At 33.9% G+C, this 17,346-nt stretch overlaps 1 protein-coding gene across 1 annotated transcript in view; it reads right to left on the bottom strand.

Moving 5' to 3' along the window:
- The window catches only part of TLCD4 (TLC domain containing 4), an 89,702-nt gene that overhangs the window by 30,776 nt on the left and 41,580 nt on the right, over positions 1-17,346 (bottom strand). The window contains exons 5-6 of the mRNA XM_007485004.3: positions 16,545-16,603; positions 15,317-15,411 (exon numbers count right to left, since the gene is read on the bottom strand). Coding sequence (XP_007485066.1) covers positions 15,317-15,411; positions 16,545-16,603 — 154 coding nt within the window. The remainder of the gene's footprint in view (positions 1-15,316; positions 15,412-16,544; positions 16,604-17,346) is intronic.

Here is a 17,346-nt window from a genome sequence, read left to right as displayed (position 1 = left end):
GCCCAACTGCCTCCCCCTTTCCACTCCTCTACCTTGAAACTGATACAGAAGTTTTATTCTAAGACAGAAAGTAAGGAGTTAAAAAAAAGTTTTTGTTCTTCATTCCTTTTTCTCCTTGTTGATATTCTATGTTTTCATGTATGCTGATCACTTCTAATGCTTCTCCATTTAAAAAATAAAATTAAAACTCTATGTACACTGTATTCCCCTCCCTCCTCCCATTCACGTGCAGTCAGATAGGAAACCAGGATTTTTTCTTAAATAAGGGCAGGATGGTATAATGGGAAAAATACTGAACTTGGAATCTGAGCACTGAAGTTTAAGAAATGGTGCCAACATTTATTGATTGTATTTATTTGATCTAGCCTTCATTTTTAGCAACTGTGAAATAAAAAGTATTCCACCTACCTCACAGAGCTATTTAGAGGAAAATACTGATATGCCATAAATTGCTAACAGTGAATTATTAATATTATCTTTTTATTCCACTATTATTTTCCTAAAACCCAACATTAAATTATGATTTTAATGTTGAAATTATTACAAGTGATAATTATGTATTGAAAGATATGGGGAAAATCACGGTTCAAAGTTTCCTATATACCCAAATTATTATCCAATAAATAACTATAATTCCAAAAAATATTGTTCCAAAAAATAAAAATAAAAGTTTATAAACCTTTTACTTCTCCATACCACAGACACTGTAAGTATTTCCTATGATCATTTCTTCATATTTAAAAATTGATATAGAAGTATACAACTGATGATAATTTTTGTATTTAACTTTGTATTTTGGTACTTTTTCAAGACGGAAGGTAAGGGTTTAAAAAAAAATCAAGTCACTTTGCACCCATTACCTATGAGTCTTTGCCGCTCTTCTGCCTTGGAACATGTAGGATCGATTCTAAGATGGAAGGTAAGAGTTTAAAAAAGGAATTTGTACCTTCCATCTTAGAATCAGTACTATGTATTGTTTCAAGGAAAAAGAGCAGTAAGGGCTAGGCAATGGGGGTGAAGTGACTTGCCCAGGGTCACACAACTAGGGAGTGTTTTATATCAGATTTGAACCCAGGACCTTCCAGCTCTGGGCCTGGCTCTCAATCCACTGAGCCACCTCACTGTCCCGAGCTTGGAGATTTTTAACCCAGCCTTGGGCAAATCATTTAACCTCTTAATTCCCCACATCTACTCTTGAAGACTCCAAATTGCAAGTTGGGCTCCAGTCTAGAGCAGTAGATGCCAGAGGTTTCTCGTGCCTGGGGCTGGGTCAGAAGAAGGGAACATTCCTTGAATGGGCATAGTGACATCTTTCATGTTTCTTCTTCCGACTCCCCTGGATTCAGAGCTCCTTCCCCATGGCATGAGCTACAAGGCTAGGTTCTCTTCAGAGACCCTTCAACACTGGCCCCAGCAGCCTGGCCCCACTGCATTGGGGAGTCAGAGCTTTTGTGGAAACTGTGTTGTCAACATTCTATGCCTACCATGCATGGGGGACTTCTGCCCTGAGGGGGCCACATTTCTGTAACAACCATCCTTGCTCTAATTTCTCATTAAATCCATTTTCAATTAAAAAATATTGTGTTGTTTTTTTTATTTTAGGGACTAAAGTTATAATCAATAAAAATAGCTACCCACTTCCCTAATATCAAATGGAAAAAAAAAGTTTTTAAACTGTTGACTTTCTATACTTTCTAAGTCATAAAGATAAGCTATAACAATGATCTAAAATCAGGCTATTTTGACTATCCAGGTAGAGAGCTGTCTTTTAGCTCTCTACAGTATCTTGAGCCATTGTAAAGAATAAACATATATACCATACCTGGATAACAGCCACTTGAATCCTGGTGAGAAATATTATAAAAACTCCCCTCTAACCTCTGAAGTATTAAAAAGGAATGTAATTAATTTTAAAATATATTTACTTAGGAATAAAAGACCAAGTTTTCATTCTTCCTTTCTATTACTCCTCCCTTCACCCTACTCAAGGAATCATACCTTTAAAGTACTTTCAAGGATAGAGGGAATGCGTAAGTAGACATGTATGATGACTTACTTTTGGATACACAGAAATAAATATTTCATATTAGATTTTAAACTAACTCTTATCAAAATAATACCCAAATATACCTCATGCTCTCAATTCTATTTATCCATAAATAATTTTTAAGTTTAATTAGGTCTTAACTGATGGTGAAAATATTAAATACTTAGTTACAATAATGTATAAAAATTTGCTCTCGTCATTAGAAAAATAACACCACCAAAAGCAGTTTTATATACTTGTGCTTCTAAATACTGTTAAGTCCATACTTGTTTATATACCAACAGCACTAATTGCAGACAAGAAAGGAATCTAAGGATATTTTTTTTTAATTTAAAAACTATCTGTACACATTTGATTAATGAGCTAAAAAGAAAATAATTTAAATTTTTTTCTCTGGTGTGAGTCCAATGTATGTGTTGCTTTCTTAAACTGATGTTTGTCATTATGGGCCTCAAGCTTTAACTGTTTAAGAAAAAACAAGTTCCTCCCAAATCCGCACTCACCTCATTTTTTCCTTCTTTCTCCTGAGACTGAATTTGGGATATCTACGACTTACTACTTGGCCCTCTATTTACTCCTGTATACTCTTAATCTCTCATCTGAGTTTTATTTCTCCATTTATAACTTGCTATGGGGCACCCTCCATTCAATAATACTAAATTCAAATTCAAAATGTGTTCAGTTGAAATCATCTTCTTTCCCCAAGCCAGCTTCCTCCTAACAAATTTGCCATTTCTACCGAAGGCACTACTATTAGTCTAATAACGCCAGGCTTTATACCTTGAAATCATTTTTGTCTCCTTCCTTTCCAAAGCCCAAATCAATCACACGTGTCCTTCAAAATAGGCTCTAGAAGAACCAAATGGTTGTTTCAACCATCCCTCTAACTTGCCCTTTCCTCTTTAATTCTGTGGTCAACACCCCAATCCAGGCTCTCATCATTTCTTACCTAATCTATTTAAATTTTTTAAAAGATTATCTTGAATTTTTGTCTTCAATAAAGGCTATATCCTTCCAGATGCTGATTAACTGAATCCATAAATCCAATTATATGAAGCTTCAACTCTTCACCAATGACTCTAACTTACCTATACAAATGTATCTTTGGCATTTGTCTCATATAAATGCTATTTCACAAACTGACCTATCCTGAATAGATGCCTTATTCATTTCTACTTTGACTATTTTGCTTAAAAAACCTCCATGACTTGATAACTGTTTTGAGTTGTTTTTTAATCAATTCTGTAATTTTTTCCCTAAGACTAATTGGAGCCTAAATTCTTTCATGAAATTATTCTAGAACATATTTACTCTTTTCCTTTCTTTAACTTCTATCCTAATCATATGACTTAGCTTCTGACTTGTCATGTTTATATTATGCTACGAAATTATTTTATACATTAGCCTTGTTTCCTCCTTGTGGGCAAAGATCTATGATAGTGTAACATAAAAAAATGATATTGAATTTGAAATTCAAAGACCTGGATTCAAGTGACCTTGGGCAAGATGCTTCCCTACTTTGTAGCTGAATTTTCTCACCTATGAATGGGGAACAATATTTGCACTATTTACCTCACAGTGCTGTTGTGAGAATAAAATATGATTATGAATTATTTTGGTTACAACACTTTGAAACCATAAAATGAAATATGTATATGTGTTACATATAAAATGTAAGCTACCATTATCACCATCATGTCTTATACTTGAGAGGTTGCGTGGCGTAGCAGATACAATTCTGGACTTGGAGTAGAAGACCAGGGTTCAAATCCTGCCTCTGACACTTACTAGGTGTGTGACCATGGACAAATCACTTGACCTCTCTGAGCCTCAGTTTCATCTGCAAAATGGGGATAATAATACCTTATTATTACTTATTTTGTATACTCTAACATATAGAACAATCTGAGCTAAATTGGCTATATTTGCATATTCTTGATCCTGAATCTTTTAGCTCACAACTCTACCCCAGTTCATTGACACCACTTACTTGCCATAGTCTCTGGATAAAACTTGCATGGAAAAACAAAACAGACTTTGACTAAAAAGCAGATGTAATCACTACATTGAGAACACTATGAGTCTAAAAAAAGTTTCTTTCCCATTCTAAATCATCCAAATTCTCACAATGGGGAAATACTAGGCTTAAAGCACCTACTGGGCTAAGGGTGATTGTTGCTAAAAGATTGGAAGGCTACCATCCTTTGTGAAGGAAAAGGCAAGAAAAAAAATTCAGTGCAGAGTCTTTTCTTAATCTCAAAGAGTCATTCTAGTTTTGATCTTCTTAAACAGTTTTGCGAATTACTAATTCAATTCAGCAGGATAGAGAACTAGTTAACTCTAGGTTGTATCTATTGTGTTAATGAGAAAATTAAAACCCAAGAAAAATGTTCTTTCCTCATTCTAAATTATAAACTATACTTGTATCACCTATGATATTACATTTAAAATCTTACTGATTTAAAGTGTGGCAAAATTCTATTCTGTTCTGCTTGCCTAGATACAAAAACCCAAGAATTTAACAACAATCTTTGGTCCCTTGGTCTATCTTTATTCTTCCTGCCATTCCCTTCAAATTAATTCCACTTGACTCAGTACTCAGCTTTTTCATCATATGGTCTGCTATTCAAATATTTCTTCTATAATTCCCCCTCCCCTTTGTCTTTTTCTGTATTCATGTGTGGACTACTGTCCCTGTGTAATCTCCAGTACAGAATTTCTTCACTACTCTTCCAAGTCAGCTAAGAATTCGTAAAGTAAAGAAATTAAGCTAATTTCATCCACTACAAATTTAAGATACCTACTAACTGGGCCCTCCCTGCTATTCAACAACTTCTATTCTGGCTTTACTAAGTCAATCTTATTCTCCATAGGAACTAGTCCAAAATGTTCCTTCTTTGCCCTTATCCCCATGTAAAGGAGATAATCTAACCTCTGAAGTCTTCTAATAATATGAGCTTCCTTAAAGTTTGAGAGAGTGAGAATGTGTGAGAGAAAATTGTCTTGATGCCAGCTACCATTTCTTTTTTCTCTCAAAGAACTTATCTATATCTGATACCCTTCTGATGAAGCTTGTTACCTCTTGACTACTTCGCTGACATTAATTTCTTGAAAGATCACCCTCGATGACCCAATCAACAGATCCACTGGAAGTTTTTTTATGCTGTTAACCTACTGCAAAATTTTTGCATATTTCAACACTGCTGACTAGCTTTGACCAAAACATCAAAGACAACACATTTTCTTAGTTCTCTTCCTGTCTCTCTAAACATTCCATCTCCTATGCTAGATCATCATCCTGGTCTATATATCTTGATATAAATGTTATATATTATTCAGTCTTGAATCCTTTTTTAACCCTTTTTATCTGTTCCCTAACAGAATTTTTATCTAGAATTGACTTTTCTACTGAGCTCTAGACTCTTATCTTAAATTGTCTGAAGGAAATGTTTTTTTAAATTTGGATATAAATTTCTCTCTGCATATTACTTTACTTCATCCCATAAATTTTTGCATGTTGTATTTCCATTTTTGTTACTTTTACAGAAAAGTGATTCTCCCAGCTAATCTGATTTAAGACTAGAGTTTATACCTTCATTCTACCCTTATTATCCTGCCACATTCTGTTAATACTCTTTTCACTGTTAACACCCACATTAAAAAAAAAAAAAAGAATTTAACCACCTTCCATTTTCCACTTTCCATCATTCAGTATTTATCAAAATAATTTCATTCTTGTATTTTCCTCCACAATGACAATTTCATCAAAATATGAAATTAGTTATAGTTATAAAATATCTAAATGACTAAGTCCAACAATCTGTGTTTGTTACAGAGGATCTTTCAGTTTATCCTTTTCAGCATCCACCTAATTCAAAGGCCTTGGGTATCTATTGTTTTTCCAAAGCAGCTAGGGCTATTTCTCCATGAGTTATTATTCAGTCACCTGGATTTTAAAATGTCCATCTTTTATTTTAGATGAGAATGCTTAGCTTTTTTTAAAGAAATTGATTTGGAGATTCAGTCTTATGTTCTTTAACTAACTACATGTTGATTTTCATGGTCTTCTGTTAATCCTCACTTAAAATTCTAATTGTTATTTTAGGATGGGTAAAGTAAAATGAGGTTTTAGTTAAATGGACTTTAAAATTCTTTCTAGATATATGTGTTCCTAAGTTTTTTCCTTTGTTGCTTATAGAATTATCACTTTGTTAATGAAGTGTTAAAGCTTGGCAACAGTAAATCTGATTTGAATCTTGAATTTTTCCATAGAAGCATTTGTGAAATGCAATCCATCCTTCATTTTCATTGTTTCTAAGAAATGTTTTTGCATGATTTCTTGATAGAATTAGATTCTCTTGTTCTTCAGAATTTTCAATAAGTCTTTAATTGCTGCTTCTTGATTTATCCTCTAAATCCCATATTTACATGCAGTGCTTCCAGTTTTCTTCTCCTGTCTCTTTAAACAATCCATCCAATGCTGGTTTCCTCTCTTCAATACCCCTTGAAGTGGAGAAAAAAGAAAGGAAGAGAGAAAGAAAAAAGAAACATGGAGAGGGAAAGGTGGCCTGTTTTCTAAGTTAGTTTTTTTCTCTTGATAATGTTTACTCTACCACTCTTGTCTTTCAATAAAATAATTCCGTATCAGTACTTCTTAGAATGTATTTGTATTTAAGCATATTTCTTCATTCCTGTGTTTTATCCTGCCCTAGGATCCTTCCTTGAATACAATTTCTTCACTTCTCATATATTCTTCCTTTAATTCTGATTGTTAATTTCTGTGTTTATCCAATTTATTTTGTCTTAAGAAAATCTGTTTTACTTCTGGGTACTGACACTGATTAAATACAATGAATCCTAACTTTACCACCCAACTACTTTTAAAAATCACCTTACAGTATCTAACTGTGGCCCATCCTTCTCCTCCTGGATAATTTCTCTTCCCCGGGTGATATATATATTTATGATATTGCTTTCTCTTGATTCTCATTCTCCCTATCTGACAGTTTGTGTTGTTTCCTTTGTTAGATCATCACATATGTCCCTCTCTCTAACCATAGGTTAGGCCCTCTCTAACCATAGGTCAGGTCCTCTGAGGTCCTGACCTAGTTCTGTTCTTTTATTAATACTTTTTTTGGTTGATTTCATCCTTTCCTGTGGATTTAGTTCATCCTTTATCTAGATGGCTTCCAGAACTATACTATCAGTCCTAATCCTTTTCCCAAGCTCTAATCCTCTATGAGCAATGGCCTGTTGAACATCTCAACAAAACGTCCAAAAGAGAACTCATTATCTCTACCCCACCACACTCTTTTTCTCTTAATTTCCCTATTTCTGTTTAGGAAACCACCATCCTTCTACTTACCTACATTCAAACTCATGAATTATCCTCCATTCATCTCTTGCCTTCATTCCTTATATTCAATCAATTGCTAAGAGTTGTCAATTCTGCCTCCAGAACATCAGAACATCATCTTCTCCCCACATACTCAGCCACCACCACAGTTCAGAAACATAAATCACCCTGCCTGGACCTCTTGATCCTAGTCACTCCCCTTAACAATCTCTCCTCCAGAGACCAAAGTGATATTCCTGAAGCACAGGTATGGCCATGGCACTCAAGAAATTTTAGTTGGGAACATTGGAGAGGACTCATCACCATGACCAGTGGCATGAGCTTGCCTGCCAGAAGAACACAAAAAAGCAAAGCAACTCAGGCACGGATGACCAGCTCTCTACTGCTGCTGGAAAGCAGAGGGACTCCAATATCTTGCAACAGAAGCAGAAAAAGGCTAATGAGAAGAAGGAAGAGTCCAAGTGACTCTATGGCTCATGTCCATCTCTCTTGCCCATCAACTGTGTGCCTAGAACCAGTCTCATAAAGCTCTCACCTCCTCCCATAATGCTCACAGGTTCCAGTGTCTGTAGTGGGTTCCCTGGATGGCCTTTTTATTCCCATGGAGCTTACCCCAGAGTATTACAAGTAACTTTGTAATTCCAAATAAATAAAAAAGAAACTTTAATGGCTCTCTCTAATGCCTCTAGGGCACAATCTGGTTCCAGGATCCCCTTTTCATGTTCCTTACAGAAAAGCCTACTACTCTAGTCAAACAGGTCTATTTAGCACTACTTTTCTCTTCTCTGTACCTTTGAATAAGTTGTATTCCAAGCTTAGAATATAATTGTCCCTCACCTCGGTCTTCAAGGTTCAGCTCATGAGCAACCTCCTTTCCTCCCCAAATGGTCATGTTATCATTTCTATGTTATGAAATAACATATTTTGAAGTAGAAATAAGTAAACTGTAAGATTACAAATTTTGTAAAAAATTATTTATTGTATCTGTAACTTTAAGAACATGCAATACTCCCTTGCCCATAGTAGACACTTGTTACTTCCACTGTATACTCTAACCAAACCCATGCCACTCCTCCCAACTTTTGGATCAGTCTCTGTACAGCTCCCTATATCTGGAATGGCTTTCTTCACCATCTCTGACCAGTGATTCCCTGTCCACCTTATAAAGTCTAATTCAAAGGCTACTTCTGCTATGAAATCTTCTCTGATTTCCCTCTTCCCTAACTTCAGCTTACCAAATGGGTTATGGCCTCCTTAAGATTTCATGTTGCACTTGATGTAGCTTTCTGTGCTTACCTCATAATACTAGAGTTACTGGATAGAAAATGTTGGTTTTGGAGGCAGGGCTATCTGGCTCAAATCACACATCATATCCCATATATGGTAGCAATCTCATGACAGACAAGTCAGTTACTTAAACTCTTAGATTCAGACCATTCCTTGTTTAATAGATAAGACTTTTCTAACAAGTTGTAGTAAATTCACAATTCCATGAAACCATGTATGTTCTCATGAAATTATAACTGTAAAGTTTAATGTTTAGATTTTCCCTCTATTTAAATCTGAATAATATATTTAATGTTTTAAAATTTTCCTGACATTTTAATAAAAACAACTAGTTATAAAGGAATAGAAATCATTTAATTACCATCATTGATTTCTAATCCAAAACGAATCTTGTTTTTAATGACAATGATAATGTAAGTAACTTGATAAAAGTGAAAAGAACATGGAACTGGTAGTTGAAGCAGGTTCTATTTCCAGTTCTAGTTTTCTAATTATCTTTATGACTTGAGCAATGCATTTAATCTCCCCTGGCATGCAACTTCTTTATCTATAAAATTAAAGTGGTAGGGCAGATATTTAAGATCTCTTTTGAGATCTAAAATTCTAGGTACACAAAAAACTGAATAAATAATTAACTAGCTCTTATTTACAATGACTTAACTCCTGCTACCTGGTGGATATCAGATCTTTTAAAGGAAAATACTTCATTAACTCACTCTACCCCAGGAAGGTAAGAGGAAATTCATAAAATTATACAAAGTCATCCTAGTCTCACCCCTCAGGCTTAGAGATTCTCTAATAATAGATTCCCTAAGGAATTCTTTTTCTTTATGTCAGTCTTTCACACTGTGGCTTCATTTATTTTGTTTGAAACCAAGAAATAGTTATAGCCCAAGTCAACTGTACAAGATTTGGATTAGAATATGTAAATCCCTTCAGACAATATCCAAAAAAGACCAGAATCATCCTGTGCCAAATTCTACTTTATGACTAGTGTTATAATCGAGGTTATGGTTTTAAAGAAGGAATATACAGAAACTTTATTGTACTTCTCGGGCTGTAAGAAACTTGAGAGATTTGTAGAGATACTTTTGCTCATCAAACAGAGCTCCAGGAAAATGAAACACTCATTCAGAAACTTGCAGACTTACTTTCAATTGCCTACCCTACAATATGCAAAATTTTAACAGATTAAAGGAGGTCATAGAGATGAGTTGTTAACAAGAAATAAACCATGCATCCTGTGAGTCAATAAATAAAGTCTTTTCAGGTGTATATAAAATGTATTAAAAACACTTTCCATGGAGTAAGATAGCATAGGAGCAGAAGGGCAATAGCTCAAGTTTTGAAGTAGAAATAAAGGTAGCAGAAAAAAGAAAGTTATTAGAAACAATATAAAAATTATTAGTACTAGATGTACTCTGATACAATGAGAAAATGATTTGGATTTTATCATTTATTCTAGGGGACCCTCTAAAGGAACTACAGATAGTTCCCAACTTTGTCCTGGTGAGTTTATAGCCCTTACATACTACTTCCAGATTCTGATAACCATCTAATCTGGGCCACCAAAAGAATATCCTCCCCTTCCCTTAGGTCAATAGAGAATTTGCTCTTTTCTCTGAAAATCAGGAAAAAGGGAAGGAGGGAAGAGAGGAATGGAGGAAGAAAGGAATGAGAAGCAGGGAAAGAAAAAAGGAAGGGATGGAGGGAAGGAGGAAAGAAGGGAGGTCATTTTAGAGTATGAGGAACCCTTTTCATTTCTTTCTTCAAGATTAGTATTCCTTATCCTGGCACTCTTCCCAAAGGTTTAAAACTTTCATAGCCAAGAAATGTGTGATAGAGAAGCAAGGAACCAAAGAAGTCAAAAAATTTATGTATATTTCTGAAAATGGCCACCACTAAGGGGAGGGAAAGCAAACAGAAGAGTAAAGAGAAAGCAATCTTCCTCATTTCTTCCCAAATCTTCCTTCTCCTTATATTCCCTTGCCTTGCTAAAAGGCCTTCACCATCTTCCCACTGACCCCTACCTTACTTCAATCCCAGCTACAGGAACAAACACTACCATGTGAGGATGAGATTCCTCAATCTTACTGCTCGGCAATGTAGGATGAGAGATGGGGAAAGCATAGCTTGGGGTATTGTTCTGAACAACTGAAATGAGAATGCTAAACAAATTCTCTCATAGAAAAATTATCATAAATGGTGCTTAGTTATAAACAATGATTATTATGTTATTAGCACCTTATTTTTCATCTATATAGATTAAAATCATAAGGTTTATTAGGGGAGAACTAGGAACTTCATTTTTCATTTCAGGAATCATTTATACGTGACTACCAAGTAGACATGATCAATGATGATACAGATCCCAAAGAACAGTTTTTTGAGGAAGAGGAAAGCCAAAGTCCACCTTGCTAAAGGATGAGATATGATAAGCCTGGGGGAGTAGGAAGGGGGTAGAATCTTCACTGTTACTCAATTCAAACCTCAGACTTGAAAGCTATCAAAATTTACTGAATCTAAAATTGTGGCATGAGCTACATCAGTAGAGGTAGAAATAGGCCTGCTAGAGAGGGGCAATAACAACGTGGCATCAGGAGCAGAGTGCTGGTGGAAGGCAGGAAGATTTGGGTTCCAATCTTGCCCAGCACCATGGGTATGGACATGGCATTTAACCATTCAGAATCATAGTTTCCTCCTCTGCAAAATGGGGAGGGATAAAAATATTTGTAATAGCTATCACACAAGGTTTTTGTGAGGATCACATTTTTAGATTCAGCAAATTTTGATAGCTTTCAAGTCTGAGGTTTGAATTGAGTAACAGTGAAGGTTCTACCCCCTTCCTACTCCCCCAAGCTTATCATATCTCATCCTTTAGCAAGGTGGACTTTGGCTTCCCTCTTCCTCAAAAAACTGTTCTTTGGGATCTGTATCATCATTGATCATATCTACTTGGTAGTCACGTATAAATGATTCCTGAAATGAAAAATGAAGTTCCTAGTTCTCCCCTAATAAACCTTATGATTTTAATCTATATAAATGAAAAACAAGGTGCTAATAACATAATAATCATTGTTTATAACTAAGCAACATTTATATTTGTGAGGATGATATATGGAAAGTGCTCTGAAAACTATAAAGTACTACACAAATTATAATCATTGTTAGTATTATTATTACTTCCCAGAAAATGTGAAGAGGCTACCAAAGGCATCCTAATTCAAGAAATTGTCAAAAAGTTAGTAGTCTATCAACAGCATTTTCCCCAGTGACAACAGATTAGCCTACTAAGTTTTACTTAGTAAATTATCAAAAGGGGAAACTGTTGAATCATCAGGAGAATGTGGCATTTTGTTTATCTAAGAACATAGAAGGATCCTTTAAAAAAAAAATCACACAAAAAAGAAAAAGCTCCAAACCACTATGCTTACATTCAGGTGAACTTTAGTTGGAAAAAACCTAGTAAATTTGATGGAGAGGAAAAAATATCTTATTCTTGATTTCTTAATTCCAGGAATTAAAGCAATACTTCAGAAATAAAATTTCTTACCTCCCCAAAGAAAAGCTCAAAAACACAATAAGAACTTTATTTTATAAAAATAATATTCACATATTCATTTTGGGGGAAATTTTTGTTTTCCTTTATTACTTTATGTTCAATACTTTGAGTCCAAGTTACATTGAAAGTAGGTAACAGAAAAAAAATTCTTTATTGGAAGTAAATAAGAACCAATTGCTATCTTGCTTTTATTCTTTGCTTCCTGAAGGTTAAATTCTAAATTACCTATTAAAGAACCATTATTTCAGAAAGAAAGCTCATAGCAAATAGCTTAATCATAAACACTGCAAGGCATCAAAAGAGATTATTTTCTAAAAATGGAAATTAGACCAGTATTAAGAAGTAATGATGTAAACAAAGCACCAACTTTGAGAAGGCTTGCTTAAGGAAAAAAAATACAAAATAATGATTCCATTTTAAAACTTTCCATATAGGTCTATACCTGTAGTTTTACTTTTGTTACTTTTTAAAAGCCCATGAGTTAACAAATATTTGAAATTTTAATACCTCTAAAATTTTCTCTTTTGTTGGTTTCATAAGAATAGATTGACTCTTATTGATATATGCTGCATTAAATCAATGTGTTAATTAATATACCATCTTTAAAATTAAAGCTGATTTTTATTCATCAATATGTAGTGAGAAAAATAAGCTAATTGAAAATTAGACTCTAACATGCACTTACTTTTGGTTTCACATAAAATACAAAGAAGAATAAGGTCCAAAGAGAATATCAGTATACATTCCACAAAAATGAACATTCAACATGCAAGTTCATGCAAAGCCATTCACTTGTCAAGCCTGTGATTTGCAAGAGTGACCAAGAGTGAACAGTAGATTCATGAGATATTAATGTGAATTTACATTTAAAAATTATACTTTTCACTAGGTCAGAATTGTTCTTGTAGCATAGATTGTTAAGTGATTTGTATTCAGAAAATATATTTTCCCATTAAATTGTTACCTGATGTTACACATATGCATACATATTCAGTCTTTCTAAATAGTGTGCCTATATTTTTATTAGCAACATTGCAATAAAAACTAACAACTATAAGAGACTTTGTTTGGCATGGATTTCATCACGTTAATCAGTATAAAGTACCAAAATATGAAATAACTAAGGCCACAAGAAAGGGAACTGCATATATGCTGTCTCAGATTGTACCTCTCATTTTTTAAATAATAAAAACCTTGATGTTATAGCATCAGAAACTGGCATTTTATTGTTTTCTGAAAGAATGTCAAAGTATCATGAGAATCTCTAGATTTATAGCATTTATTTTATAACTATCTGATATATTAATAACAGGAAGACAAAAAAGATAAAAGAAAACATGAAGGCAGTTCTGTCTTCTATTTATATCCAAACCACTTCAGGGACAAGTGGATAATATGGAATATCTTTTTCTAGATATAAGTGGGCATATTTATATCTACTTATCTATTTAAGCTAATATATTATATTTTATTGGTGTTAATATTTGCATTAATTATTTAAAGCTTTACATTTCAGATGGATGATTTGCATAGACAATTCAGGAGAATGACTTTGAAGTCAGAGAACGACCTTTGATGCTTGCTACACTTGTAACCCCAGAGAAACAATTTAACATTCCTGCATCATAGGTTTTCTAATATGCAATGAGGGGTTTGGACTAGATCAGATTCTGAGATTCCTTCCAGCTCTGCATCTAGGATACTATGATTCTGATTTTTGAGGGGAAGTATGTCAATAAGATGTCTATCATATACAACACTACAGAAATTGTAAAACTGAATTTCATTATTAATTACTGAAGATTTAACACTAAATAAAAATAACAAAATGTCATGCTCACTCCAGTCACCAAAAAGGTGAAGTTTTCTGCTATAGCAGAAATTTAAGCCAATATGGTATCTTCTGTTAATGATGCCTAAAAATAAAAAAAAAATATCAAGAGCTTTTCTCATATGCATTTCTATTATTTAGAAAAAAAAAACGCATGTTAACTTCCACTAACATTCTTTGATTTAGGGTTTTATGAAAGTCTATGGAAGAAAAGAATTTATTTTTAAATCCTTACCTTCGGTCTTAGAATTGATACTACCAAAGTTGATAGTTCCAAAGGAAGAACAGAAAGCGCTACACTTTGGGGGGGGTTAAGTGACTTGTCCAGGGTCAAAGAGCTAGGAAGTGTCACATTTGAACCCAGGACCTCCCATCTCTAGGCCTGGTTCTCTCTATCCACTGAGCCACCTAGCTGCCTCTAGAAAGTGAAATTTTTAAATGAAAATTCTATTGTGTTTTATTCACAAACAAGAGGGGAAAAGAGAAAATACTAAGCAAAATAAAATAAAATAAAATCCAGTATTTACAATTTGACTTTAAAACTAAAAATACAGGTTTCTTGCCATGCCTAAAAAGCTTAAAAATATTTATTATTTCTGAATTTATCTTGCTTTTAGAGAAGTCATGGACATATATTGAGTTAATCATTTCTATTTGGAAAAATATATTTTCTTTGCTATGAAATATAGGTGAGATTGATTATTTTACTTTACTCCCTTGCCTTTGCTAAAATTAACCTAAATTTGTTTATTCAATCCTAGGACTCAGATAAAGCTCTGGGCATCCAAGCTCAGATTTAGATATCAAGCCTAAGTATATATAACTAAGTGGGAAAGAAGACTTGAGTTATTATATAGGAATCTGCAAATGCCTAGAACTATGTCATCATAAATAATCATAACTTCTCAGAACTACCAACAACAATTCAGAGTACCTAAAAAGCCTTACAGTTCTTTGAAAACAATTTCAAGAAAATGTAAATTCCCCAAGGAGTTTATTTATCTACACACACACACACACACACACACACACACACACACACACACACACACACAAACTAAAATCTGAATTAATCAACATTACAGATTTCTCACTAAGATGATTTCAGTGTTCTTGAAAAAAAAATTTTTTTGGTGTTAAATTCTAGAGTTGTATATTTAGATCAATGTTCACCATTAGTCACTATTCCCAATCTTGTCTGCTTGTTAGGCTATTGCAACATATGGCACTCACCAGTACAAAGTAGTATGCATATAGAGCTGCTGAATGGTGAATGATAAAAAACTTATCACCAATCACCTTCCAGTACAAAATGATAAGAAACATATCTGTAAGAAGGAAAAAAAATTGCCAGAGTGAATGATAGGATCTGTAGATAACTTGCACCATTTGAGGCTTAATCAAAATGATTTGTTATTCCTGTTCAATTACTTCAAACATAGCAGCAGATGTCAAGTTAAAATGACAAAATTATTAAATGCTGAGAGATGTGCAAAATATATAATTAGACATAGACACAGTGAAAGCAAATGACTTTGTTACAAGGATTTCTAACTAGAGCAAGTGAAGAAAAATTTAGCCAATCTGACTAAGAGGTATGGAATTAAGTGGAGAAAGCTTTATAATATTGTAGCTGGGTTGCTCAGTGGATTGAGAGCCAGGCCCACAGATGGAGGTTCAGGGTTCAAATTTGAACTCAGACAATTTCTAGCTGTGACCCTGGGCAAGTCTCTTAATCCCAGTTGCCTATCCCTTATCCCTCTTCTGTAATACACAGTACTGATTCTAAGACAAAAGGTAAGGGTTTTAAAAAATTCTTTGAGCTTTAATTTAAATTCAAGAAATTTGAATTTGTGATCTAAATCCATCAAAGAAAAAAACTATAAAAAGACTATCTACAGTATCTTTTCTAGCACAATAAATTATCAAAAGATTTACTTATAAAATGGAAATCCCGTGAAGTGATCAAAATACCTAAAATTTCTCTTCAAAATTTAGAAACTTAAAGAGATTTCTATATTATATTCTAAAAGTCAGGAGAAAATAATTCAAATTATTTTTTGAAACAACTGATGTTGTTACAAAAAGCACATTAACTATGCAAATGCAGGAAAGGGTAGCTAGCTAGAATGGAAACAACAAAGAGGATTATCAACAATACCAAAAGTGAAAGGGACCAAGTAAGTCCCTACAGTTTGACATGTAGCTCATTTGCTCTAGGATACATTTCTCCCCATAGCCTCTTTTTGAAGACTAGAATAAATAATTTAGCCCAAAGGCAAAGTGGGAAAGATTTCATTTCAGAAAATCAAAGGACAATTTTTTTTTTGGTCACATCTCTTGTAATATATAATTGATATAAAGGAATCAGAATATTGGCTTTATTTCTTCAGAGCAGTTACAGAAATTTAAATTTTAAAAATTGTATTTATTGTTCATAATTGCCATATCACATAATTACCAGAGAGGAGGTAGCCTGAAGCAATGGCAAGATTCACTTGAACAACTGAAGGATCACCCCTGTGAATAAACATGAAAATAAAGTTTTAGTCTTTATCATCCAAATTGGTGTTTTTTGATGCAGGTTTTGTAAAAAAAAGTATTCTAGTGCATTTGTTTTTGTTTTCATGGTTTAAGTATTTTGAGAAATTGTTATATCATCATTTGGCAAAGTATTGTTTTGTATATAAATTATATTGGCATTCTATAAGTGTTTGTTGTGATTTCCTGAGACATCACTTGAAAGGTATATTCCAACTAAACTGTAAATCCCAGAAGGAATTGGATTGTCCACAGGATACCCCAAATCCAATTCCTTCTGACAACTTGGAAATCCCTTTGAATTAACCAAAAGAATGAAAATTAACAGAGAAATATTCTTTAGGTCACACTTATAGACTCTTATAGGCCTAAGTGAACTCTCCAAAGTTTCCTTTAGGACAAATGATCACTAGCATTGATATGGTGCTTTGGTAAGTTTGGCACGTGGTTTACAAATATTATCTCATTTTATTGTCACGATAACCATGAGAAGTAGGTGGGGTTTTTTTCCTCACAATTTTACAGATGAGGAACCTGAGCAGAAAGAACTTAACTTGCTCAGGGTCACACAGCTAGGAATAAATAGCCTAAGGCCAGATTTGATGTCATGTCTTCCTGACCCCATCTACCCGCCCTGCTCCATTGAGGAGCCTAGGGGAACAATTTACTCAAGTCAATTCTTTGAAATTGGTAATATCCTTTTTTATCCCCTATTAAAACAT

Source organism: Monodelphis domestica, chromosome 2 (genome assembly GCF_027887165.1).
Source record: "Monodelphis domestica isolate mMonDom1 chromosome 2, mMonDom1.pri, whole genome shotgun sequence".
NCBI lineage: Eukaryota > Metazoa > Chordata > Mammalia > Didelphimorphia > Didelphidae > Monodelphis > Monodelphis domestica.
Note: the sequence above shows the minus strand (reverse complement) of the source record. Positions and strands in the feature narration are given on the sequence as shown.